The sequence below is a fragment of the Pogoniulus pusillus genome, chromosome 4 (genome assembly GCF_015220805.1).
Source record: "Pogoniulus pusillus isolate bPogPus1 chromosome 4, bPogPus1.pri, whole genome shotgun sequence".
In the NCBI taxonomy this organism is placed as follows: Eukaryota; Metazoa; Chordata; class Aves; order Piciformes; family Lybiidae; genus Pogoniulus; species Pogoniulus pusillus.
The window spans coordinates 33,216,304-33,244,268 of NC_087267.1; the positions used below are offsets into that span (position 1 = coordinate 33,216,304).

The window sequence follows — 27,965 nt, forward strand, 5'->3', positions numbered from 1 at the left end:
CAGTGGCTTAAGAGTAGCTGTGACACCTCAGTTAGTGGCCTCTGTATTTCTGTCTCACAAATAGCTATTTATCAGCAGTACAAAGAAATATTAAGGCCACGTTTTTTAAAGTGCAATATTTTGGGCCCTCAAGTCTGAAATTACAAACCAAAATACCCTCTGCATCTTCTGCATAATCCTGGAAGTGTCTAATGTGACAGGTATTTTTTTGTGGACCTGAAAGTTTGTAATGATGGTGATGAGCAAGGTGACTGTTTCTTTTCTCCAAAAGCTGCATCACCTCTAGAACTTGATATGAGAAGGCAGAAGGGCTGCTCTGCAAGGGCAGTCAAGCTGGAAGCTAGGAATACTAGAACGGCAGGCAGTGCTCTCTCACTGTCAAGGACACAGCCCCACAGAACCTGAGCAAGGAGAGCTGAGTATATCTATTGAGACTAACCAAGGTCAGCTACTCACAGATGCTGCCAGTCAGCCTTGTAGTGAAAAGGCATCTCCATAGTCAAGTAACCAAGTGAAGTCCATGAGTGAGGGTCAGGGTCAGCTAAACACACAGCTGGACATGGACGTGCCTAAGACTCAAGCAAAGACTCAGGGTAGGGCATAAATTTAAGGGGAGCCCTTAATGGATTATCAGGAACCTCCTGATGAGGCTTCTCCAGTTCTTTCACACAATAGATTGTTGTTAAAAAGTCTTGTCCAGGGTTGCACTGCTTCACCATATAGGAACAGATCTTGGGCTGTGGTAGCTAAACCCCAGAGGAAGGAAGAAGTTGCAGTCTGTTGGTGAGCCAAGGTCCTGACTCTAGGCACCTTTCTTCCACTTAAAGAGATGATTTTGGGATCCAGAAGGTGAGCAGAGTTGTGTCTTGTGAATCTGAGGAAATCTGGACCTGAGTCTCCCAAATACGCTGTCTGTTCCCCAAGTGGAACATAGGGCTTTAGTTTTCAGGTAGCTGGAGGCTTATATCTGCCTTCTTGACTGAGGTAAAGAATTTCTAGAGAGATTAACAATGCTGCTGTCTGACAGCTCCCTGTTCTCTGTGAGTTTCTTTAACCTTCTGATGTACTTAGCTGTTGTGTATATTTTGGAGAGTTTCTGCTCCGCTGGAGTGTTTATTATATCTACATTTAAGTTGCTGTGATGGTTTTAGTGAAACTAATATTAAAACTCCTGGTAATTTTAATTTAAGAACAACAACGTTCTAATAAGAAAGTGAAAAAGCAAAAAAAGTTTTGAACCTCTGGTGTTATGAAGGGCAAATTAATTAATGTGAGATGGTATTTTTTCCAAAATTAATATTGTTTATTGATTTTTATATTCTGAACTCTTGCCACCCCTGTCCACTAGTTTTAACAGTAATAATGATCAGTTCTTTGCACCATCATGGGAATATTTTACAGATAATAACAAGCAAAATATACAAACATTAACTGAACCGGAAGAGAGTGTTCTTGCAACCAAGTACTGCTCACAACCAATATACCGCTTGCCCACTAGGTGGATGCAAGGAGTTCCTTCTGCTTATGGCAGAAGGCAATGGAGAATTACTGTGGCCGTTTGAGCTGATCCTCTAGCTCAGACATAGGGGAGAGATGAACATTCCAGGGATAGGTCACATAAATGGCAACAATAGATAAATTAATATAATTTCATTGGAGCATCAAGAACTTAATGTCTAGAAGCACAGTTTGTTCTGCCCCTTTTTCTCCCGCTGGCTTGTGCTGCTGCAGCTTTGCCTGTCGTCCCCCGGCTGCTGTTTTGGCTACTGCTGCTTTGCTGCTTCGCTGCCACTTGACCCCTCCCCCATCTCCCTTAAGGTTATTGTATTGGGTTTTTTTTTTCCTTCTTTCCTTCTCTAGTTATTATCTCTCTTTACATTGTTATACTATAAGAAAATACAATTTCATCTTTCCCTGACTTTCAAAGAAAAGGGTTTTGTGTTGTGCTGAGTCCACTTCTCCCCGGGGGGAACCTCCCCCAACCCGGGACAATTACAAAGAGGCAATGGAGAATTACAAAGAGGCTTTTAAGTATTTACTCACACAATTATTATTACTTGACTCACGGGGACTAGCCACAGTCCCAGACAGTACCCAGATGCTTTCAGGGAATTCTGTCTTGTCAGGCGCTGAAACTTGATTCTTCCCAGGCTTCTGGGGAAAGGAGGCAGACAATCTCTGACCTTGTCTCCTGTCTCCTCTGGACGATCTGTGTATCTCCAGGACTTCTTGTCTTGGCAGGAGACTTTCAGATGTAGGCAGAGTGTCTTGAGATGTGCAGTCTCAGCATGATGTCACACTGGCTATGCAGGCTGATCGCATGGCGGCATTTAGGGTCTGTTCCTGGTAAACTCATGACAGTGGAGGTTCCAGGCAAACAATAAGGCAGTAAGCAATAGCAGCAGACAACAGCAGGCACAAATACAATGGCACAGCACAGCAGAGCACACTGTTTTTACCTGGATATCTCTTTTTATCAATGTGGGCTGAGATTAATTGCCCTCTGGACACAGAATAGCCAATCAGAATGGCCGTTAGCCAAGCCTGACCGTATTAGGCAAAGCCATAGGCTTGCTTTACCCAAATTTGGGAAAAGTATAGGCCTTGCAAAAGGCAGGCACAAGCTAAGTGTGTGTGCCTTGTTTACCACAGGAGAAAAGCATGCCTAGGCAAGCCATTACATGTATAAGCCTATTTCTGGCCCATCAGGCCTACCACGACAGCCTGCCTTCCAGGAATTGTATCCACTTCCAAGCATTTTGCATAGCATTGATTAATTTTTCAAAGCATTTGGGTAATAAACTTTAGTTATGAAATGTACAACAAACAAATGTGATGTAATAATGTGGATTTTGTATGTGCTACCTATTTAATGTATATTTTTGTGTTTTCGTTTTTAGATCAATTTCTCATCGGTGAGAAATAAAGTTCAGGACCAAACAGCAGTAAGTATTTTGCACAAGTGGCATCCATATATCTTACATCTGAATCTTCAAGGCTGCTCGTCTCTTCACTGGCCCAGTTTTAAAAGTATTGGTAAGTGTTACATGTGTTTCTTCAGTTTTAATTCATGGGTTTACACAGAGTGCATTGGGTTGGAAAGAACCCTCAGAGGTTATCTTGTCTAACCTCCCTGCAGTGAATATGGACACTTCCAACTAGATCAGACTGCCCAGGACATTCTCTTTTCAAACTGTGTCTTCACTCTGTACTTTGCTGTTGTCCCTTTTTACTACCTATATTCTTCTCCCTCTGTCCAGCTGTAACAAAGCAATGTGAGTATGAGATCTGTAAAATTACTTTGAGTGCATCTCCCTTTCTTTTATTGCAGTCTGCAGGCCCAGTGATGTCCACCTGGCTGAAACAGCGTAAATGCCATAGAGTGGTTTACTGTGTGTCTGAAAAGCTCTAATATGACAAATAAGGTTGGAATGCAGACGTGCTTAAGTATATCAGAATGCCAGAATCCAACTCTACTGAGACAATTATAACAGACTCACAGAGTGTTGAGGTTGGCAGAGACCTTCAGGTCATCTGGTCCAATACCCCTACTCAAACAGAGCTACCTAGAGCCAGTTGCCCAGGACCATGTCCAGACAACTTGTGAATGTCTCACAAGGATGGAGACTTCACAGCCTCCCTTGGCAGCTGTGCTCAATAGCCTTCATAGTAAACTCCACACAGTGCTGCAGGATTGGGGCAGAGTGACTGAAAAGCTGCCTGGTGGAAAAGGACCTAGGGCTTTTGGTCAGCAGTTGGCAGAACATGAGCCAGCAGTGTGCCCAGATGGCCAAAAAAACCCAACAGCATCCTGGCCTGTGTCAGGAGTCATGTGGCCAGCAAGACTAGTGAAGAAATCATCCTCCCCTTTTAGTACAAATAATAGGTACTTGATTGTACTGCCAAAACAGGATCCCTCTGGGTGTAGAAAACCATCTTAGTCCTCCCTGATAATAATGTTAGACGTACATGTGGCCATGTAGTCAGAAGTTAATTCCTCTGTGACAGCATTTTGCAATAGTGTCAGATCAGTAATCTTTTTCTCACTGCAGTTGTATGTTCCACTGAGCAGAGAAGGGGGCAGGAAGAAGAAAAGCCTTTATGATCAGAGGTTCAGTGCTAGCTGTAGAAGTGTCCTTGGTGTGTTAGGAATTACCTGCATCCTAACTGTTATTCAGCCATTTTATCATGAAGAATGTTACAGCATTTTGGTAGTGTTTTCAGGAGGAAAAGCTCTTCTGCTGCAACTAGGCAAGATCCCAAAAAAATTCCTGGCACAGCTTTATTTCAGCATTTCTCAAGCAGGAGAATGTTACTGATTGACTGTTTTCTAGCCTACACTTTAATTGAGTGCAAATGCATAACAAAGAAAAGGAAAATGTTTTTATTTTACAAACAAAATGTGTATTTTGACTATAATGCATTTATTAATCAGATGATACATGACTGAAAGTGATGCTGCAGCATCTAACAATATCAGTGTGTTTTGGTTTAGAAAGTGTGTAACAATGGGTGAGAACAGTTTGCTCTCTAGAGTGATGATGGGGCCAAGAATAAAAAAGTATATTTGATTATGGTCTTGGCTTTTAAATCACAGGATAAAATAACATGCTCAATGATATCAGCATGCAAGCTGCTTAGTGAAACAATGTAATATTATAATCAATTTTGGCAGCTAATAGAAGAAAGCAAGCCAAAAGAAATCTCACAGAGCCAAGTCATCTCCATTCTGGAGACTGTGCTTGAAAATGTAAATCCTTTTTAGGATTTTAATTTTCTTGTGCATTTGATTACACAACCTAAAACCATAGTAACATTTATTGTGTTTAGAGCTAAAAGCATGTAAAGAACAATTCAGTTCTGCATTCACTCTGCCTATTTTGCCACAGTATTCTGTCACATCCTATCTAGTAAAAATAATTAATAATTAATAAATAATTAATTCAGAAGTATTGGTACATTGGTTACATCAGTATGGTGACTGCTATCCATTTCCATTTATCTTTAAACGTCAAAGACAGTAAATGTATCTATCTGCAAACATATTTTCCATTTTTTATTCATAATTTATGTTTTCTTAGGCTTCAAATCAAATATGTTATTCATTTTCATCTCTTCAGTGCAGTGTTATTAATTGTAAACATCTGTCAGTGCACTGGTGCTTATTTAGATTAAAACCATATTTCTTCTGTAGGAGTTTATCAATCCTATAGCCTGCTTGTGCCATTCTTTTGAAACTCTGGTGGGTAGTTGAAAATTACTGCAAACCCATTTCTTTATCCTTTGTTAGTGATTGAAGACAATATTGAAATTCTGAGACATTTCTTCAGCTAACAAACTACACTGAAGTGTCTGCTCAGTTGCATCCGCAGATGTGATGAACCTTTCCATTCGAACTTGCCCAAGCTGTAGTTCTGACCACATCTTTCTAAACAAATCCAAGATGACACAGATTTTGGCAGCATGTTTTGATTGTTAGCAGTACAACAGCAGTAATGCTAACTGGGCTTTATGTCTGTTTGACTGGCTAATTGTGTTAAGGGTTTTTTGTAAGTTAATCTGCTGCAGTTTTATGTATTGCAGCTCTGGTGTGTGATGTGTGCATTTCTATCTACATGGGAGTGGTATGTGATTCCGACTCAGACTGTCTTTGGCAAGTGAATGTGCTATTGTGCCAAAGAAATGTGAGTATATGAGATGCGTGGAAAACATCTTAGGTGTTTGTGGCGTGCACTCAGTGACTCTAGAGAATCATTTGACTTCCATATGTGACTGGGAACTGTTTGAAAGCTGCTGCCCTTCATAATGCAAGAACTAAGATTTCCTCTGAAGTTTTATTCCCAATACTGTTCATAGTATGTACAGACCTCTCTGTTTTTCCTGCACCCTGTCATGGCAAAATATGGCATAAAAGAATCTTTTCTGCATCACATTTGTGCTATGTAGAGAAAAGGGCACTGCTTCTTTAGGTCATACCTTAAGATAGCACTCTGAACAGATACTGCATACCAGGAGGGCAATGCACTAGCGTGCAATGATTTCCTGAGTATAGACAGAGAAAGAGAGAAATTACTGAAAGAATGGACTTTAAAAACATACAATAAAGGAAGAGGAAGGCCTGGGATTATCTTACAGATGTGGCAGTGATTGTGGTATTTTATGGAGGATCCACTTTACAGTGCATTTTGGAGAAGCTCAGAGAAATGGCAATGAACTCTGTAATTCTGAAGTAGTTAAAATTGTTACTCATTCCCCTGATATTATGCTTTTCAAATATATTTTTTTCCCTTGGGCTGCCCTCTTCTATACTATCATCATAGTTTCTCTACGCTTTTCTTGCTTGTGCAGTCATTCTCAGGGAATTTGCTACTAGACATTGTCAGAGGAAGGTGTTAGCCTGCATTATGCCTGCCCCAATCTTTCCAAAAGATAGGAATAACCATTCACTAAAACCAGCTTATTTTTTGTCAAAGAAGTTTTAGGCAGTGAATTATGTAGCAAGGAGTTGTATCATTAGTAACATTGTAAGAATGTCCATTCACATAGGCAGTTGGGTGATAGGAGATGCTGTAATGTGCTTCACAAGTGAGCTGGACTTTGAAAATGCACTAACCATCTGGTGAACACTCCAAACCATACTAACCTTCAGTACGCATGGACACTGCCGTCCTGAGTGCAGACCACGTCAGACTTCACTTGTCCTCTTCACCTAAGGTGATGTGTTGGAATCTGTGTCAAACTGACACAATAACCTAAATGCATTCTAGAAAGACCTCAGCTCTGCCTCTGCAAAGCCCAAACAAGGCAAATATGAACATGCGAAGCTGGGTCTTGGGAACCAACCACTTCTTGGCTACTCCTGCTTTCAGGCAGGTCAGGTATGGAAGAGACAGAATTATTCACTCAAGACTGAGCAAAACCACTGTTAAATCAGTAAATAGAACCCCACTTCTGGATGTGACTCATAATCAGTATGACAACTGCCATTCCTGGTTTTCTAGAGCTGTATTTAAGATTTGTTTTCAATTTACTTTTTCATATACAGTTAAAAAAAGGAAACTGTTACAAAAGTCTTAGAAATGTTTTCTGAGAATATTTCAGAAAACTGATGGATACAAAAACCTGTCATTACATTCAAGAAAATTGTGTGTTGGTCACAATCCTGCAGCAAGTCCATGTCAACACATAACCTGTGTTCAAACACAAGCCAGCTCCTACCCGCCTAATTCTGCTCATTTGTGCCTATTGATTTCCACTACATGATTTCAAATAGTTGCCAGAGTATTTCACAAGAATCTCCAGAAGAAATTGTCAGAAACAATTACTTGATGAAGGATGCTGTGTAACTAATGCCATTTTGTAACTAACTGCAACAAACATAAATCTCTGTAGGCAGATAGTCCTACAGGCCATTGGTACATTGAACAGGAAATGTAAACAAGGTAGGTTTGTCAGTCAAATATCCCAAGGTACTAAAGACCCCATAGCAGATGCCCTTTTCAGCCTATCACAGTGACAATCACACCGTGCTTTTTCACTGTCTGCACTGATTGTTCTTTGTGTCGCTCCCACTCCTCATCCTCTTTGTCCAGATCAAAAGTTTCTGGATAAATGGGCAGCTTGTCTTTGGGACACTCCTCATAGTAACTTCGAACGTATTTTCCAATAGACCACCCTTTGTATTCCTCAGGCATTTTGCACTCGAGGCCATTGTAGTGGACGTTGTAGTGATGCTTCAACCAGTAGAAAAGATAATGAATGTTGTAATCACATCTCCAAGGATTCTCTCTCAGCCACAGTATTTTCAGGAAGTAAAGATCTTCCAATACTCCATATTCAAAATTCTGCAAGCTGTTGTTTGATAGATCCAGCTCCTCTAAGTTATTGAGGCCCGAGAAAGCAGCTAGTTAGCAGAAAAATAGTTATCAGTACCTTCTAAATAAAACCATTTTCATTATTATACATGTATTAATTGTTTTTCTGCAAAAGGCTACAAAAAAGACTTCAAAGACTGAGCATTAAAATGTGGCTCATGCCTTGACAAGCAATGTATTGCTGTAAAAATATTTGCTTTAGAGGATTTGTGCTGCTGGTAAAGTTAAAAAACACTGAATTGACATGTGTGAAGGTAGACAAAGGTGAATGAATGCTTGATTTGCTCATGAGAGCCATCACAGAATGCTAGGGATTGTTCATCCTTGAACAACCTGGTCTAGTGGAATTGGATGATATTTAAGGTCACTTTCAACCCAACCAGTTTTATGAACATATGAAATATAGTGCAAACCATTACTCTATGCATAGTTACAAAAGGTAAAATTTGCAACAATGTCTAGTTTTTTAGATCCTTTCCCCCCATTTGTATCTGATAGACATGTTATCACAATTTGTAGTCAATAAAACACAAATGCCTGTTTAATAAATATTTTAAATGACTCTTACCAGGATCAATGTAAGCTATTCCATTACTGTTCAGGTTTAGTATCTTCAGTTCACTGACATCTTCAAACTCTTTCGCTCGTAGCTGTCTAATTTTGTTGTGGGACAAGTCAAGTTTAACTATGTCTGGAGGAATGTTGCCTGGAACTTTCTTTAAATCTTAAAAATTAAAAAGACATAACTTGCATCAGCCTTGGATGATTTTCAGTGCTTAGATATCACTGATACATGCCACACAGAGTTCTGTCAGTCTAGCATTCTTTCTAATTTTCTTTCCTTTAATCCCCTCTACTACTGTCAATGTGTTTTTTCAACTTCTGAATTTCACAGTATCAACAAGGTTGGAAGAGACCTCACAGATCAAGTCCAACCCTTTACCACAATTCTCAAGGCTAGACCATGGCACCAAGTGCCACGTCTGTGCAAGATTTTGTCCCTTCATTAGTTCCTGTAGTAAAAGCCACTTTCTGTGGTTTATGTTTCTGTTTTAGTAGAACTGTACTATTCGTTGTCATAGGGGCCAGTTAGATAGTGAAGCTAATATACTAATAAATGTATGTGAGAAGGGCTTGAAACCAGAGTAACTGTATGAAAAAATGTTCACTAGTAGATGAACATTGCCTGTTATGCTGCCCTTCATATCTTGTTTTGTGCTACCAAAAGGTGAAATGTTCTAAATACTATCAGCAATAAAAATGCTGGTTGTTACAGTATTTGTAGTAACATTTGTCATTATAATGATACTGCTGTAGCTGAAGTTGTGTGGTGCTTTATTACTGTTTCAGATTTCATGTTTATTAGGATACTTACAGTTACCTTGTGTGCAGGCAGCACCCTGGAATTCTCTCTGCCTTTATCACTGGCATTGCCAAGGTAGCCAAGCCCCTTTCAGTCACCTGTGCATATCCTTGCAATGTCTCTTGAAAGAGTTATAGAAAGAGTAGCTTCTAGTCCAGTGGTAAGGACACATTCTTGAGAAGTTCAAACTGTGGCTTGAATCCTCTCAGGATAATGTTAATAAATTTGATCTCCAGAATGTGTTTACTCAGTGAGTGTTCAGATCCTGGGCTCTTGTAACAAGAAGATGAGTGGATCTCGTAACCGTTTTTGAATGAAAGCAAGCAGTTTCTGGGTCTGTGCTGAAATGTGTATTGTAAGTGTATTTCTTGATGTCTGAAATGTCTAATGCATCAGCTGTTCTTGAGACTAGAACAACATTTAAAAGCCTCAGATCTAGTTTGGAGTAGGGCTTTGGTATTATAAATACATAAATACTGCAACTGCTCCAGCCTGTTCTCATTGGAGCACTTCCTGCTTGTGCAGATAATCAAAGTTTCAGGGCCTATTTATCACCCAGTTAATGCTTGAATATAGATTTGCAGAGATTGGCAGTACTAGAAAGCAGAGTTTTTTCAACTGCTTTTGCAAATGCAAATTCTTTTCCAGAAGAACAAACAGAAGCTACTTTTGCTTCCAGTTTTCTTTGCTTTTTTGGTAAGACAGAATCAAGGATGCAGGATATTTTCATTCTGAAAGATGTGGCATATCACTGCTCTGATGAGACAAGTTCTTCAAAGAGGAGAAGATACACATGGTTATATGTGTTTTTACAATGCTTCTTTAATGACTTTAACTGAAAGCTGCTGACCTATTGTCCTGTCTTCTTAGAGACACATGGTACTGGTACACTGCTTGTCCCTCGAGCTGCTCCATTGGAAAGAAATAATAGATTGCAGCTTTTCATGTCATCTTACTCCTTTGGCAACCAATGCATCTTCCCTCCTATTCTGAAATCTTGCCTATGTGAATTTAGAGATTTTTTTCCTTCCAGGATTTTAAGTGCATTATACCACTGTTTCTGATGAAAATTCCAGTGAAATTGTGCATCTGCTGCACAGCAATTATATGCAAAGACAGTAAGTGCAATACTTTCATCAAAGATTGCCATGTGTTCAGAAATCCCAAATGTCCATGGGATGTCTGCATCCAGCTGTCAAGCATATGCACAATAGATCTGTTACTTCCTAAAAGATACTGAATGTACTCAATGTGTCTATACCAGACAGTCAGGAGGTCCTGCTCTGAAAGGCTTAGTTCCTAACCTTAAGAAAGGAGTCCCTGTACCCTTTAATACAGTCATGTAGAGGTCAAATAACTTTCTTCCTTCATTATTAGTGCTAAAGATAGTAAAATGTATTTTAAAATGCTGCAAAAGACTGAAACTGCCATGAAGAGCAGGCCATACTGAATGTTTTATGAAGTAGAGAGAAAAAAAGTAATGTTTTCCTTGCCAAAAGTTTTTGAGTTGAATGTTCATATATTCAGCACTTCCCTTTGGTACCACTAAATGAGGAGAGCCAGAAAGTCAGTGCATTCTTATACTAAGATTATAATATATCCCTAGGTTTTGTTCCATAGTGCAGTTTACTGGAGCCATAAAGTAATGAGATAATTAAAAACCTGTGAAGCATAATTAGGATTGCAGTATTTAATTGATTAATAAAGTAGGTAAACATGAAGGAAGAAATAAATGTTAGCCAATAAAAAATGTAAATCTTAAATAAAAAATCTATAGTGTCTGCATGGTAGAAGAGAGAGAAAAGTGAGCCACAGGTAGAGGAAAGGAATTTAACAGAGGTAAAAAAGTGAAAAATGTGGGCTCTTTGTTCTGACATGATGACATGACAGACCGTGTAATCAAATATCTAAATGGTTAATTCTTTATACTTAGATACTGCCTCCTTATTTTGGCTTCTGTGCTTGTCTCTGCCATTAAGAGCCACGAATAAGGGCACACAGAGTTGTTATATAAATGTAAGTCACTGCAAAGGCAAACAGAAGTTTAGCAAACACCCAGCAAGAAACGAGTGGGCAAACCATGGTCTGGTATCATAGGCTGTGCTGCACAGAAGTTGGGAAAAAAATCCTCTCTAGTTTGGCTACTTCTAGCAATACTTTTCAAACTTGAGATGCTAAAGAATGGCCCTTTTCTGAATTGTTTTGTTGTTTGCTTTGTTTCATTATGGGATAAAATATGGGAAATAGGAAGTAGGAATAAATATGCACTTCTGTGTTGCTCTGTGCCCCAGCTGCTTTACCCCTAAGGCTTAACCGTGACTTTTAGGAGCCTGGGAAGGATTTCAGAATGGAATGAATCCAAGTGTCTGAAAAACATTTCTTGAAGGCCCTTCAAATTTGAAATGTTTGCTCGGTGCTGAGAGGAAGAGCACGAAGGATGTATTTCTTTATGAACACAAGCATACAGTTTCTTCCCTTAGTGGAAGAAACCTTGCCCAGAAATATGAGTGTGCAAAGGCTCTCCTTTGGGCATTGTTAGCACAGCTGGCAGCTCCGGTCCTGCTTCATATCTCGCTTCTGTCAAAGGTGTTGCTATCTTTGTGTTTGTACATTGAGAAGAAAAAAAAGGCACTTTGTGCTGTTCTCTACCACTAAAGCAATTTCAGCACAGCTGTAATATAGCTGATGAGTGTGTTTGTAAAATCAGACTAGTGAGGTGCTGGTCTTTCAGGAACTTTATTATGTGCATAACTTTGTTCCTCTTGGTTTATGTTTGATACCTCATACTGGATCACTAAAAAATTCCAGTCTGTGGAGATGGGGCTGCAGAGTAGAGGGAAAATGCAAAATAAAAATCCTACTTATTGCTTGTAGTTATGAGGGAAAAACAATTAACAGCATTAGTTTAAGTAAAGCAAATATTAGACTAGTATTGTGTTAGTATATGTAAATAATACGTGGATAGATGCAGCAAGGGAGCAAGGCTATTGAAATCATTCCTGGAGTTACAAGGATAGATACAAACCTTTCCTTTGGCAGTTCAGAGTTGGTGCAGGAAACACATACATGTGGCACAAAGAGGAATCAAATTCTGGTTTGACAACTTCAGGCTTCTGCTTTATGTTTTGGGGCTCCTGCCTGTCCTCTTCAGTACACAGCTGTTCAGCTTTTATCTGCTTTAGTTTTTGATTTTTCAGTTCTATTGGATGCACACACTTGGCATAATTTCCCAGATTCCTGTTTGTTGGAACCTGCAGCATTGTAATGAGAGTTTCTAGTTCACAGTTGCAATGCCAGGGATTATCATAAAGACGCAGGTAGTTTAGTCTAGGTGTATAAATAAAAATCTCCTCGGATAAGCTCTTAATTTGGTTATGCTGCAGCAAGAGTGTAGTAAGCTTATTCAACCCAAAAAAAGCCTCACTCTCAATTTTAGATATCTCATTCTGTTGTAAATCCAGACTTTTCAGCACTTTATATTTGGAAAACATATTGTTTTTCAGTTTACGAATCCTGTTTCTTGCAAGCAGCATATGTTTTAAATCCTCTGGCCAATCAGGTGCCACAAAAACCAGCTTTCTTTCCTGACAGTCTAGGTATTTCTCATGAACATAAGTGTATATTTCACATGGCAGCTCTTGGGCACTGCGCTTAGCAGGGCTAGGTGCTTTTCTTAAGATGTTTTCCCTTTCATGGTTTCTCGGACTCCTGTTCCTTGTCTTCCTACAATCAAATGCTTTACAAAGGAGGAGGAGTAGTGTAATAGTAACTACTTGCATCCTGACATTCAGCTGGCCCTAAGTGTTTTCTGTGACAGCTGGAACAGTTGAAATTTTTGGATAGTCTAAGTCAGTGGTGAACAGATCTGAGGAGGCACAGCTGGGGTATGTGGGATCCCTGTGTTGGAAGAAAAATAAAAGATTAAATCAGATTAAACAGGCATTTTCATGGAGGACTGTACATAACACACAACATTTAGTCAAGTACTCAATCATCACACTACTTGGAGCTTCACAAATACTTTAAAGATTTAATGGACTACCTCTTGTTTTTGTTGGTTTTGCCATCTCTGCTCTGTTGTCAGTTATTTTGGTTGAACATGAGATACTGTATAGACCAGTTTCTAATTGATTTTTGTTAGAAGGTTCTTGCATATTCAGTTAAACAGCACCAGGATGAATCTTCTTTGTATTTAAGTTAATCTTGGAAGATGAGCATGAAAAACAAGCTGGAAGCTGAAACTTTGCAGCTTTCTGGCTTTGACCCATTGGAACACACACAAGAGCCAAACCAGAGAAAGTCATGCAGTGACCCCAGGTTCAAACTGCACTCAAGTATGAAAAGGACTGTGAAAAGGTTGAGTCTCGATTCATCATAACTAGCCCTGCTACTACCATGTGCATTTCATGGCCCATGCTAGTAGGCAAAGTTGGCAGAGCTCTGAGGAGGACCCATAAATAGTCTTTTGTAAGACTCTGTGAGGCTCTATGTCATTAAGCTCAGGCAGAGTGCAAAGAGAACCTGCAGGTCCTGGCTATGGCCTGTTTCAAACCACTTCCAGGTCCTCCTGCAAAGGCAAAGTGCAGAAAGGCAAGCCAGAAGCTCTTGCCTTTTCAAGGAAGCCAAATACAATCATTAGGAATTATTGTTAGGTCAAGACAAGGACTACTCCCTGCAAGCACGTCCAGAATTGCCTCAGTATTTTTAGTAATGTTTTGGCCTGAAATTACTGTAGGACTCCTGTGTACTGCCCTTTTCCTTAATTTTCAGTGAATTTGGGCCACAAAGTTGTGTTTCCTTAGAAGCATTTTAACCCCTCAGCCTTTTGTATTTTCTAATTTTTTTCTGTCCCACAAAATTCCTACTTCTGCTGGTGTAATTATTTCTGGAACTATCTGTAAATTCTTTGTTGTTTGGTTTAACTGCTTAGTTACTGTCTCTGTATGAGTGTGGACATCTTTATGTTCAGTTTTTTTGACCTTAGCACCTGGGAAGGTATTGAATGCTAATCTTGAGTGCAGGTCATCTCACAGCTCTTCTCTTTCTAAACCACCATGGTTTGAGACTTGGGAAATTTTTTTTTTAACCTGAAGAAAAGGTGACATAATAAAACAACTAATACCAGGTAAAAATCTTTTCAATGAAAAATAAAAGGGTGATTTTTTAGACAGTTCTTAGATTGGTTTAAAAGAGGTCTTGACTTCAGGGTATTCTTAGTATGTATGCAGTTCTTACTTAGTGGACAGATGGAGCAATCCTGTCCATGTGTCCTACAGCTACCTGAAGGGACATTGTAGCCAGGTGGGGGTTGGCCTCTTCTCCCAGGCAACCAGCAAGAGAACAAGAGGACACAGTCTCAGGTTGTGTCGGGGTAGGTATAGGCTGGATGTTAGGAGGAAGTTCTTCCCAGAGAGAGTGATTGGCATTGGAATGGGCTGCCCAGGGAAGTGGTGGAGGCACCGTCCCTGGAGGTGTTCAAGAAAAGCCTGGATGAGGCACTCGGTGCCACAGTCTAGTTGAGTGGATAGGTCTGGGTGCTAGGTTGGACTGGCTGATCTTGGAGGTCTCTTCCAACCTGGTTGATTCTATGATTCTATGATTCTACTGCATCCCTCTTAACCACGTGGCCAGTTGTTAACAGTATCTTTGGAAAACCACTAACTGCTTTCTTCCTTTTGTTCCTGTAGCTGCCAGTTGTCTGCCTGCATTTGAGTTCTGTTATTTCACAGTGAGAATGAATGTCGACAGTGCAAGTTTATCTCTTACATTAAAAAAAAGGACATTTGATTTGTTACTTTTTTTGGCAGCTGTATGCTTATCAACGTAAATTAATCATGTGTTTTAGTAACTTGAATCCTAACTGGGATGCCTTGTGTGGTTTACAACTGTTCATCTTTCTGATAGTAGAATAACTTAGTCTGTCCAGGAGAGCTCAGAAACAGAAAAAGAACTTGGGGGAGGAAAGGTAGTAACTGTGGAGTCTTTCCTCCTCCTTTCCATCTCTTTGGTCTGAAGTGGACTTGTTATATTCTATCTGCTTACTAAACTATACTAATCTCTCCTACCAAAGTGAGAATCGTAGAATCATAGAATCAACCAGGTTGGAAGAGACCTCCAAGATCAGCCAGTCCAAACTAGCACCCAGCCCTATCCAGTCAACTAGACCATGGCACCAAATGCCTCATCCAATCTTTTCTTGAACACCTCCAGGGACGTTGCCTCCACCACCTCCCTGGGCAGCCCATTCCAATGCCAATCACTCTCTCTGTGAAGAACTTTCTCCTAACATCCAGCCTAGACCTACCCTGGCACAACTTGAGACTGTGTCCCCTTGTTCTCTTGCTGGTTGCCTGAGAGAAGAGGCCACCCCCCACCTGGCTACAATGTCCCTTCAGGTAGTTGTAAACAGCAATGAGGTTCCCCCTGAGCCTCCTCTTCTCCAGGCTAAACAACCCCAGCTCCCTCAGCCTCTCCTCATAGGGTTTGTGTTCCAGGCCCCTCACTAGCTTGGTTGCCCTTCTCTGGACATGTTCCAGCACCTCAACATCTCTCTTGAATTGAGGGGCCCAGAACTGAACATAGGACTCAAGGTGTGGCCTGACCAGTGTTGAGTACAGGGGAAGAATAACCTCCCTTGTCCTACTGGCCACACTGTTCCTGATGCAGGCCAGGATGCCATTGGCTCTCTTGGCCACCTGGGCACACATCTTCAGCCTACTATCTACCAATACCCCGAAGTCCCTTTCCTCCTGGCTGCTTTCAGGAGCATGTTCACATGTGAACCTGCACATATTGTATCACATTTAGTGCTAGGACACAAAACATGTAAGATAGATGCCATTTCTGGGGTGTAGCAGCCTTAATGATGGTTTTAATTGGTTAGGTTCTTTTGACCTGTGCAATTCCTCTCAGTTTTGTCCTTATCTTCAAAAAGGCTCTGAGTTGGCACTACAAGTTAGCAGTGAAGTCATAGTCCCTAGAGAACAAAGTATACAGATTTGTTGTTGTATTAATGCTTGGTTGTAATTAAAAATAGGTGTGTGGCTTACCATGTGAAAATGTGTTTTAAGAGATAATAAATAATTTTTAACTCTTATCAATCTTTCTTACTGGATTTTCCATATTAGGTACATAAGGACGTGTCAGGACACTTTGTTCATTTCAGTTTAAACAAATCAGTTCTTTTTAAAGATCACTTTAAGGCAAAAAGTATTGCTATGTTTAACTGCAGTTTTCACATCTTTACCCTGGAGGATAGACTCCAAATTTGGCAGAAGAGTGGCCAAAGGGATGTTTTGAGTGTTGTTTCTAGTGTCAGACATCTAGCTTTCATTGTTTTGTTAAAATTGCAACAATCTCTGTAAAACAGGAGTTTCTAAAAGTAAGAGATTATGCATACAGAGAAGAGATTGTCTCAGGCAGCTGATTCTCTGAAATTCCATGCTTGCAGAAAATAAGCAGGACTTTTATTGCAATTGATCTGATTGCTATACCTCAACCTTCAAAGAAGAAAAAAATCATATATATAATTAGGTACTGGTGCCATCATATATGGATGTGAGGGATAGATAAACTGAAGTGGAAAATTTAATTTTGGCATTTCCTAACTCCAAATCACTTAAGTAATTTCTTGGTCCTTTGATAACATAGGACTGAAAAGAGCTTAGTTTCTATGCAAGCCATTAGTTGGTGGAGTGTAAGCTGAGACACTTCCTCAGAACAACTTACTCCAGTTTTGTATTCTAGTCTTGGGTTTTTGTGTTTTCTTCTCAATAATATGCCATGGTTTCAGGGGTGGACTGAAACTTTAGTAGAAATACTGACATTTGTGTTGTGCACTGAGGGTTTGAACTGGTGAGCTTTAATGGGACTCTTTTTTTTTTAGGTGAATGTAAGAATTTGCAAGATTTAAATCTCTCTGAATGCCAGGGGTTAAGTGTGAGTACTCCTGACTTTTCCCACAAACTCTTATTTATACATTTATACCAAGAAAGAAGATTTTTAATGAATCCTTTTCAAATCTGTAGAATCATTTAAAAACTGCAGAATCATCTTGCTACATAATACTTGCTATATGATATCACAGTATCACCAAGGTTGGAAGAGACCTCACAGATCATCAAGTCCAACCCTCTACCACAGAGCTCAAGGCTAGACCATGGCACCAAGTGCCACGTCCAATCCTGCCTTGAACAGCTCCAGGGACGGCGACTCCACCACCTCCCCGGGCAGCCCATTCCAGTGTCCAATGACTCTCTCAGTGAAGAACTTTCTCCTCACCTCCAGCCTAAATTTCCCCTGGTGTAGCTTGAGGCTGTGTCCTCTTGTTCTGGTGCTGGCCGCCTAAGAGAAGAGAGCAACCTCCTCCTGGCTACAACCACCCTTCAGGTAGTTGTAGACAGCAGTAAGGTCTCCCCTGAGCCTCCTCTTCTCCAGGCTAAACAATCCCAGCTCCCTCAGCCTCTCCTCGTAGGGCTGTGCTCAAGGCCTCTCACCAGCCTCGTCGCCCTTCTCTGGACACGCTCAAGCATCTCCATGTCCCTCCTAAACTGGGGGGCCCAGAACTGAACACAGTACTCAAGGTGTGGTCTAACCAGTGCAGAGTACAGGGGCAGAATGACCTCCCTGCTCCTGCTGGCCACACTATTCCTGATACAGTATTAGTGTTTAGAGGTTGTATGCTTCTCAAGGATCATGCTGCTTGTAGGTTCCTGCATGAAGGCAGTAAGTTAGAAAGGATCAGGTCTTGCCAAATTGTAAAGACTCAAACAGTGTTTGATAGCTGCCTTCTCTGTTAGCATGCTTGCTGATGCACATTTGGTGCATAGCAAGAAGGACATCCCTAAGTGGTGGCAGAGCCTGACTGATGGCACAGCAGTACAGCCAGTGCAGCTGGTCACAGAAGGGCAGGCTGTTGGCATTCATTGAAATCTATTGACCAAAATTCTCAGGTCAGTGTGTTTGACTCCATTCAGATGGAATAATATACAGAACAATATAGGTGGCACCACTTTTTCAGGTCAGTAAAACATGGCAGCTTTATATTTAATCTGATGTTCTCCCTAGGGAGTGGAAGGAAGAACGAAGCATTTAATAAAGTGTACTACTGGTTAGAGAAGTGTGCCAGAGCTTCTGGAGAAAACTTGCCAGTGACTTCAGATATGCAGACTGGCTGACAGGGATCTTGGGTTAACAAAACATGTCAATATATGCTAGCCTTCACTCTCATGGGAAGTCTCCTGAGCTGTGCAAGACTCTAGTACAGGATGTTTCCTTGGATTGGAGTGTTAAAACTCCTGTACTGCAAGTGAGCTGCAGTAGCAAGCATCATAGAATCCTAGAATGGCTTAGATTGGAAGGGACCTTAGAAATCATCTACTCCAACGTCCCTGCCATGGGCGGGGATGTCTCTTCACTAGATCAGGTTGCTCAAGGCCTCATCCAACCTGGCCTTCAACACCACCAGAGAGGAAGCATCACAACCTCCCTAAGTGGCCTATTCCAGAGTGTCACCACCCTCAACCATGTAACTCTCAGTATCCTACTTTAAAGCTTCCTAAGAAAGTAGCAGTGATGTATCAAAATGATGATGATTTAAATATATCTATTAATGTTTTTTTCCCCTGTTACTCTGCCTAAATATGTAGGAAATTAATATAAATGTAATTTTAATGTACTCCTATACTTTTTTTCATTCAGGATGAATCAATGAGACTCATATCAGAAGGCTGCAGAGCTCTTCTCTATTTAAATCTGTCACATACAGACATTACTGACCGAACACTACGGCTGTTGCCAAGGTACAGCTGAACAGAAATCTGAAAGTTTGTTTGTTTTCATCTTGCAGAGAACTTAAAAGGCAGACGTAGTAGAAACACTTTTTACAAGTGATTTACAGCATTCTGTCTGCTATACAAAGTGAAAAAAGTGACCCTTGCACTTGACTTAGCAGTTCTGTCCTCTTCTTTTGTATGATTAAAATATAGGTGAGTCTACCTTATGTATTCCACAGAGTTTTACAGGAACTTTGAAAACAAAAAGCTAGCAGAATATGTCTTGGGCATGTCCAGTTACTCATCATGGTGCAAGAAGTTTGCAAGTTAGATATGTTCTTAAAAATTTAATTTTGCTAAAGAGAGTTCTAGATAGGTGCATTGTGTGAGCCAAGGCCTTGTGTGACAAACGCAGAAGAGTTATTCCAAACTCTTGTTTGGAAATTCAGTAAGTTGAAGGTAGAGAATTTTCATTTTCAGAGATGTCTGTTTTAGATGTCTTACTTCATGAGACTTGAAGTCTGCCTGAAAGGTAAAATTGCTGCATATAAAGCTGCCATAAAGGACAAGAGGCTTGCTGGTCCATGACAGCAGCCATCACAAAGATGTATGCGAATTTGAAGATACCTGTACATCGTTTCTCGTTCTTGTGAGGAGAAATTGTATCAGCCTTTCAACAGCAGCCCCAGGAAATCTAGAAACGTGATTTTCTTTGGCATTGCCTAGCACATTTTGACTTTTGTTTTGCTTGGTTCATAATGCTATATCCTCATATAACTAACATTTGTTTTGGCTAAATTTTCCATCTAATTTCTCTAATCTTGCCACTCATCTTTTCCTCAGCATTGTTCTCCTAATGATCTGTGTTTTCTCCATGTTGGCTGACATTTTGTCTTCTGTAATTTCCATATTTTCATGTTGAAGTTTGAAACAGCTGTTCCAGAAGTAATTTCAGCATATGTTATTCTGGTTACCCAAGTATGCTGTTGCCACCAAGGGTCAGAAACGTTAATTTCTTTTGATGTATAAATAGCATGTGTCCAAGGAAGAATTCTCCAGAGTAAGTGAAGTTTTCAATGTAACAAAATGATTGAAACAAAAAGAAAAAATTCTCCACTGACCAAATATATTTTGTGGTTAAACTGCACCATGTCAGTAAAAAAATTTCCCACTCACATGTGATTTAAATTTGAGTTAAACCCCCACAATACCACTGTTTTTATTGACAACCTTTGGATAAAAAGCAAAGCCAATTGTTTCTGAGATTATGGAGATGTAACAAAGTTGATGTTCTGTGAAGATTTTGATGGCAGACAAATTTCATAAACACATCACATGGTACCTCAAAAGCATTAGCTCACCACAAGGCCTGTGTAGCAAGCATCTACTAGAAAGTTCTTAGAGGTGGCAGTGTTGCATTTCACACCACTGCACATGAAGTTTGCTATTTTACATCAGGTGTCCATTACTGGAGCAAGCGAAATGCCATTTTTTATTCTCTCCTACTGTTCTATAAAGGCAATTTAACCTCCATATTACATAATATGGATCAACTACAATCTCCATCTGAAAAATTTTGTTGCATATGGTAGACATAAATATTGTCTATCAGGAGTAAATGTCAGAAGGTGATTTTGTCAGATTGCTTTAAAATGGTCCTGAGATTGATAAACCAAAATTAATTGAAAAACCTATGTACAGAATTTAGCTGGAGCACAAAATAAGGACTTGTAGTAGTCTGTGTGCTCAAAGTCTGTGTCCCTTTAAAAATGGCAGAAGTGGCATGTGTTAAATTTTTTAATCATAAGAATGTATCATATGACCTGTAAAGAAAATCAGTGTCTCTTCAAAAGTATTGGAACCTTTTGATCACAGTCTTCGAAGTACAGTAAGAAAGGCTTCCCTGCATCTTAACTTGTGCAACCTTGTAGCAACATACATTTGGAAAAGACTCAGAATTGCCAGAGTACAAAACCCAGTCTCTTAACTTATTAACTATTTTGTCAGATAAGTTTGGAAGTGTTCTCTCAGAGTCTTATTTCCTCCCCTCCTTTCTGTGGAATATGTCACTAAAACGCAAAAAGCTTATGCTTCTATAGAGAGTACTTTGATTTCTGTATTTCATAGTAGTTAAATGTTTTTGTTATATTCTAATATCTGGCTCTCATGCACATTTACTTGGGTTTGTTGGTTTGATTTTTTTTCCTATGAAATACAAACATATTTTAAATTTCTTAATATTATTGTATTACGCTTTGTTAATAAGAACACTCTTTTTCAGCTTCCTTTGTGTTTTCTCTGTGTGTTCAAGTCCATGTGTTTCCCCACTCTATACTGAAAGTATAAAGTCACTTCCAAAAATGTATGCCACTCCTTAAGCAGTCAGCTCCTTAGTGGGTGTTCCCATCTGTTTTCAAAATAATGCAGTTGTGCTGACTTGCAGAACTGCATGACTGTATCCCTACAACTAAATGTCTACCAGAGCAGTAGGTCCTAATTCTAGGTTTGGATTTTCTGCATTTCTTTCATTTGTGTGCTTGTGGCAATTGTTACTTATTCCAGCTAGAAGTGTAACTTAGTAAAATGAATAATTTTCAGTATATTCTAAATCAAAACTATGGATGGAAACTGACGTAAATTCAGGGTATAGACTCTTGGTGTTACAGAGTGCTGTTGATTAACATTTTCCACTCACACAGTCTGCTTTCTTGTAACTGACATTTGCTGTAAAGAAATGTTTTCCAAAACAACAGATTGAGCCCTAGCACAGGGTAATTTTTTGTAGTTCTCTTCTGTATCTCTTTCAAATTTTCACATTCTTTTAATAGTGCTCTTGCCAATCAATATATGATTTGAGAAGCTCTAACTGTAGATATATACTTTTAACATCCTTTGACGGAGTTGTGGTTTTCATTTCCAGCAGGCACTGCTTGTGAAATGAATGGCAAACACAGTCTAGCAAACTTACTTTGAAAAGTCTCTGCTTTGAAAGTATGCATAGGAAAATCCCATGTAATTAAACCCCCATACTTTTGCAGTTATTTGAGATACACTTAAAATTATTTCATTTTCTTAAGGTCGAATATGTTCTGTGATAGTGCTGTTCTCCAGGAATTTGCAATGTGAGGAGCAGAGTAAAAAGTGCAGCAAAAGAGACTTTGAAACTTCAGCAAGAAGATTATTCTATTTCAGCTCAAGCATCTTTCCTTTACAGTGGTTTTCAGACTACTTTAAATATAGTATTTTATGTTCTTTTGATTCTGTAAGATTGCCTCGTAATAATTTGCTCTCTGGATTGTTTTTCTTGCAAAGCAGCTTCCCCAATTTACAGCATCTGAGCCTATCTCACTGCAGAAAATTCACAGAGAAAGGTTTACTGTACCTGAGCTCTGGAAAAGGCTGCCACAAGCTCCGCTATTTGGACCTTTCAGGTTGCATTCAGGTTTGTCGTTCACGTCTTTCTTTCATTCTGTGAAGAAGAGAATCCTTTATGTGACTAGCTGCATCCTGTATTCATGGTATACTGAAGCAGAACAAGCACTGCAGCAGACTTCCAGGGTTTTGAATTACAGGACTACAGCTGTTTAAGTTTTACTAAGGAATAATAGCACTATAGGTTTGGATCCCTTCCAACTAACTGTCAGATCTATAAACAGCTAGTGCTGACTGCATAATGAGAACAAGGCTTGCTTTCTGTAGCCATAAATAGACTCATTCTATCTCATAATTAGTTAGGATTTTAAATCAGCAGCTTTGAAAATGCAGCTTTTACTAAAAGATCAAAAGATAAAAGCTACTTTGCAACAGAAAATTACAAATTTACACTGGATTTCCTGAGAAGGAAATTAATTAAAATGGAACTTCTGTGGCTGTTTTATATCAGTTTAATATATAAAGTAAAGTTTATAACTGCAATCTAAAAATAGTTAATGTTTTGGATTATTTTAGTCTGCTACTAAGCTTTTAGAGACAACCAAGGATTTAGAATCTGGTACTGTTTTAGAAACTTTCTAATATAGACTATATCTTGAAACATACTTCCAAAGCAGTGTGAGAAACAAACTCTAGAGCAACAAAAGTCTGCCAGTGTTGTAAGGAGGACTCCCACATGTATTTATATGCTGAGAAGGTTTTCCAAGTCAGAAAATACACATGAAATTAGAAAGAGATGAGGCTGGGGAATGGAATGGTTTGACACTGGTCTAATTAATTCTCTCCAGAACCAGGGATGGAGGCAGATAGGGGAAGCAGTCCAGTCCTGTTTTAACTGCTCATTACTGTGGGTGTTTGTCTTCTCTGAGAATCACACAGAGACTGTTGTGGAGTTACAGTGTGAAATCTGAAATTAAGGCCGAGGTTAGAAGGAAGGTAAAAGCTACTTACATCTGAGTTGCCTTTTCAGAATGCCAGTAACTGGTTTGGGGTTTTTTTTTTATTTGTTTGGTTTTTGTTTGCTTGCTTTTTTTCCAAAAGCAACATTCTGCTTGTTCAGAAGTGCAATGACGAGCTATAAGGACTGCCTCTAGAAAGCATTAGCTAATAGTAGTCATAGAAGAGTGATCCTCATCAAACTGGGAAAACCACAACCCTTCTCACGCCAGAGGAAGTGGGTTTGAGAGCTCTCGAAGGGATTCCACAGCTTCCTCCATTTTGGGTTTCCCCATGATTCTGGAATACTGCTTAATGATTCTGGAACAGTGCTTAAGTACACAGTTAAAATCAAAAAGAGCATAAAATTGCATCTCTATTGGAGAAAGCATTTTATCAACATAGAATTTTATCCCCCCAGCATTGGATGAACAAAGGGAGCATCTGTAAGGCCAGTGTTTTCAGAATCACTTACAAAAATGCAGTGAAAATAGGGTCTAAAGATTTCAATTATGCTAAGCAAGTGTTCTATAGAACAAAACATATATTCTGTAGAATATGTATTTTTCCTCTTTTCTCCCTCACTTTACCATGACACTTCTTTTCATAGGAGTTCTTCTATTACTGTTAATACTGTAGGATTCACATGTCTGTTTAGATGGGCCATTTGTAAAATGAGTGGTTGTGCTCATGGTTTTGCATGTTCAAGGCTTTTAGATAGCTTGTTAAAACAGAGTTAGGCAGAAGGTGGAATCAAATACACATTTCCTAGTCAGTTGTCATAAACCAATGCAGTCTTTCCTTTGACTCTTGTCATGGTAATAATGGTGGGCAAATTGTAGATATGAGGCTTTTTCGTAAACTCTTAGTAATTAAGGTTGTGTTGTGACAGAAGTGGTAAATCTCTTCAGTAATGAGTTTCAAGACACTTGCATACTTCCCATTGGAATGGGCTGCCCGAGGAGGTGGTGGAGGCACCATTCCTGGAGGTGTTCAGGAAGAGACTGGATGAGGCACTTAGTGCCATGGTCTAGTTGACTGGATAGGGCTGGGTGCTAGGTTGGACTGGCTGATCTTGGAGGTCTCTTCCAACCTGGTTGATTCTATGATTCTAAGTATAGAGATACTCTTGTGCCCCACTCAAAAGGGACTCAATATTGTTGCTATCCACAGAGATTACCTAGAAAGCCTAAGATCTCTCTTTCCTGCTTCCAAAGCTCAGTAGTATAGCCAGAATGTTTTTTGCTGTTAGAAACAAAACTGAAAAGACAGAATTGTGGTGAAGCAATTGCATGTGATTTACTGACATGGTAGATTGAGATGGTACAACTAGGAGAGTTTGGTGAGAGAGGCCTTTCTTCCCCTGTCTACTGCTCTGATGAGACCCCAGCTCTAGGGGCCCCAGCATTAAGATATGGACTTGTTTGAGTGGGCCTAAAGGACCATGGAGGTGATCAAGGAGTTGGAACACCTTTCCTGTTAGGATAGGCTGAGAGAGTTTGGGTTTGTCACCCTAGGAAGGCCCTGGGGAGACCTTATAGTGACCCTCCAGAGGGCCTGTGGGAAAGATGGTGATGGACTCTGTATCAAAGAGTGTAACAACAGAACAAGAGGTAATGGTTTTAAGCTAAAAGAGGGTAGATTTGGGTTAGATATAAGGAACAAAGTCTTCAGTATGAGGGTGGCAATAATCTGGAACAGGTTTCCCAGAGATGTTGTGGATGCCCCATCCCAGGAAGTGTTCAAGGCCAGATTGGATAAGGCCTTGAGCAACCTGATCTAGTGGAAGGTGTCCCTATCCATGACAGTGGGGTTGGAACTGGATGGTCTTTAAAGTGTCTTCCAACCCAAACTATTTTGTGATTCTATGATTTCTATTTAGAAACAGGCTGATTCAGGAGACACTTAGTATAAGTGGAATATTAAAAGAAAAATAGCATGTGGGCTCAAGCGACCAATGTCATGTGCCAAACAGCTGAAAAGGTGTCACAATTTGTTGTATTATTCTTGACAAACACAGAAGAAAAATAAAATGATAGCCCCTGTGCACCATGAGAATACTTCCTCAATTCTTAGCACTGATTTTCAACTTTCTGTACTCACAGTGCATGTACAACAGTGGAAATGCAGAATAGTGTCTCTTATAAATACTTCCTGTCCACAGAGAAAGAAAGACTTTGAAAACAATTTTTTTACAAACAATTAATTATTTCCCTGTGTTTATTTTCTGTATCTATAGGGACAAGTCTTTAGCTGTGGATTGTTCCATGTTTCCTTTGATCTGTTTTCAGATCACAGTGCACTAGCATAGAGTTAAGGAAAAACTCCAATCAGTCATTTGCATATTAGACTGAAAATTTCTGTGACCCAGGGAATTAGGTTTTATGTGCAATCATTGCACTGACTTCTGACTCTGTACATGCAAGAAAAAGAATACATTTATAAAATGTCTTACTGTGTTATACAGGAAAAGTCTGTTTTGTGGAATTGTATAGGGTCTAAGACTCATACTAAATTTCAAAACATCCTCCCTCACAATTGATTTGAAGAAGGAAGTTTGAGTGTGATTTTACTGGGCCAGGGCAAAGAATGTGGTATTAAATTTCATAGATATCCTAATACTGATTCTTGGGCCATGCTGTTTGCTCTTGAGGCAGTCTTTTAAGGACTGAAATTCTGTGCTGAGTTCAGTTGAGAAAGCAATTAGTTTATGAAAATGTGCACAAAATACCAGATTTTCTGCATCTTATCGAGATGTAGAAAATCTTACAAGAGTGCCTGAAGCTTCACAGATAATCCACAAGGACTTTAGAAAATAAATTAAATATTAAGATGTTATTGTGCTAGGAATAAAGGAAAATAAGACAAATACACACAATATTGTAACAGCAACTACATGGTGACTAATTTAATTGCGTCTTATCTGAATGCATGCTTCACAGAGGAGCTATCTCAATTTGCTGCCTGAGGTCTGTTTTCCAGCTTTAAGTTTACAAAACAGTTCAAGTGACGTGGCAATTTGAAGCAATCTCTGCAGGGGTATTATTAGCTGCTTCAATGCCATTGGATTTGACTTGCATGGAAGAAAATGCAGTCTGTAGTTCACAAATGGATGTTAAGCAAACAGTGTTTTTCCAGACAAAGAGATTAGAAGTCTTCTAGATTGCCCCTAACATTGTGCAATGGTTACTAATTCCAGAAACAGATATGGTACTTCTGTCCATCAACATGGGTGGGTTTCATCTAATTACCTGCAAGCTATCAGCAATCCTTTTGAGAATGGGAAATTCACTTCATTTTAGATGTCTAATATAAGGTAGTGCCTAGAAAATTGCCTTAATTTGTGTATATAACAATTAGGCAGGGAGAGAAGTCTCCAGAAGTGATTCAGACTTTTTTAAGACTGACCTGTCTTGGGATCTTTCTTACGCTTTGCTCTACAGACATCCCAGGTTTTGTAACTGTCTAGCACAGACATCTCATTTGTATTTCTAGTTTCAGTTGCTTAAATAAAGGCTTTAGCATTTGCAGTCTAATTTAAAAATCATCATCAATATTGCTGGCACCTCTTGACTTAGCATGTTTCCTATTGCCTTAGTTTTAAAGTCTTCTAAACTGTGATTCCTCTGCTACAATTATCAAAGCAATCTGTAAGCCTTACAAATTTTTATCTTACTGCTCAATTAAATGGCTATTTGCCATTTAATTTGCAAAGTCAGGAGCTTAAAACCAGGCTTCTGGGTCTCTGTTTATTTTTATTCAGTGACATTTTAAAACTCTTGCCCAAAACAGTATGTAAGGTAACTAAGATCCATCATTTGATTGTCCTCGCATCTGAATTGTAGGTACGTAGACAGGAGGGATCTTATATTAATACTCTCTTAACTGTGATCACCAACCTAGGTGTGTGATCTTAGACATTAATGATGTGTTCATGGTAAAAAAAGTTCCAAGAACAACAGGCCACTCTAAGCCTTGGGTTAGCAGTTCCAGGAGCGAGTTGTAGCTGGCTACAAGTGGCAGCTTGCAGGCTCTCTTTAGTTTAAACAGTATGGCATGGTCTGCATTGTCTCAGCAGTACTCTTTGCAGATCCTCACTGGTGTCTTGCCCACATTAACCACATTCCCAAAGCCATGTTGTCCTTTTGTCCAGAAGATGTGCCTCAGTCGGAGAGAGCGTGAGAAGCTGGACTGTACCAACAGACTCTACCTGGTCTGACCAGCTCAGTTCCAAGACAGTTATTTTCTTGTATAATCCTTTTTCTATAACCTACTCTCCTGCTCCCAAAACTGCTGTTTTTCCTTCTTGAGCTCTGTCAGAGTATACCTCCTGTTTTTCTTGCACTAGGGTTAATTAATTTATTGGTTTAGTGGGCATCTAGATATCTGTGATTGTAAAGTATTGACAAAACTCTCAAGCCTTTCCTGTGTTATTTTTCTTAGACTTGTTACAACATAAATATGTAATTTTTTAAATCTAGATTTCAGTTGACGGCTTCAGAAATATTGCCAAAGGCTGCAGTGGGATTCAAGATTTGCTACTCAACAAAATGCCAGCTCTTACAGACAGATGTATTCAGGTAAGAA

At 39.5% G+C, this 27,965-nt stretch overlaps 2 protein-coding genes across 2 annotated transcripts in view; one reads left to right on the plus strand and one right to left on the minus strand.

Annotated features, from left to right (window-relative positions):
* FBXL13 (F-box and leucine rich repeat protein 13) overlaps positions 1-27,965 on the plus strand; it is a 74,107-nt gene that overhangs the window by 16,979 nt on the left and 29,163 nt on the right. The window contains 5 exon segments of the mRNA XM_064142557.1: positions 2,901-3,036; positions 17,123-17,175; positions 18,937-19,037; positions 22,323-22,452; positions 27,860-27,958. Coding sequence (XP_063998627.1) covers positions 2,901-3,036; positions 17,123-17,175; positions 18,937-19,037; positions 22,323-22,452; positions 27,860-27,958 — 519 coding nt within the window.
* LRRC17 (leucine rich repeat containing 17) lies at positions 6,927-13,016 on the minus strand. The gene is made up of 3 exons (XM_064142917.1): positions 12,263-13,016; positions 8,443-8,598; positions 6,927-7,903 (listed from the first exon to the last, which is right to left on the minus strand). The coding sequence occupies exons 1-3, from the start codon at positions 13,014-13,016 to the stop codon at positions 7,500-7,502; spliced, it is 1,314 nt and encodes a 437-aa protein (XP_063998987.1). The 3' UTR covers positions 6,927-7,499.

Bases quoted from the DNA above. Each gene is read 5' to 3' on its own strand.
- LRRC17 (XM_064142917.1), bottom strand. From the start codon at position 13,016: ATGCAAGTAGTTACTATTACACTACTCCTCCTCCTTTGTAAAGCATTT. The intron at 8,599-12,262 runs GTTTGTATCTAT...TTAATTTTTAAG, and splicing joins TCTGAACTGCCAAAGGAAAG to ATTTAAAGAAAGTTCCAGGC. The intron at 7,904-8,442 runs GTAAGAGTCATT...TCTGCTAACTAG, and splicing joins AATAGCTTACATTGATCCTG to CTGCTTTCTCGGGCCTCAAT.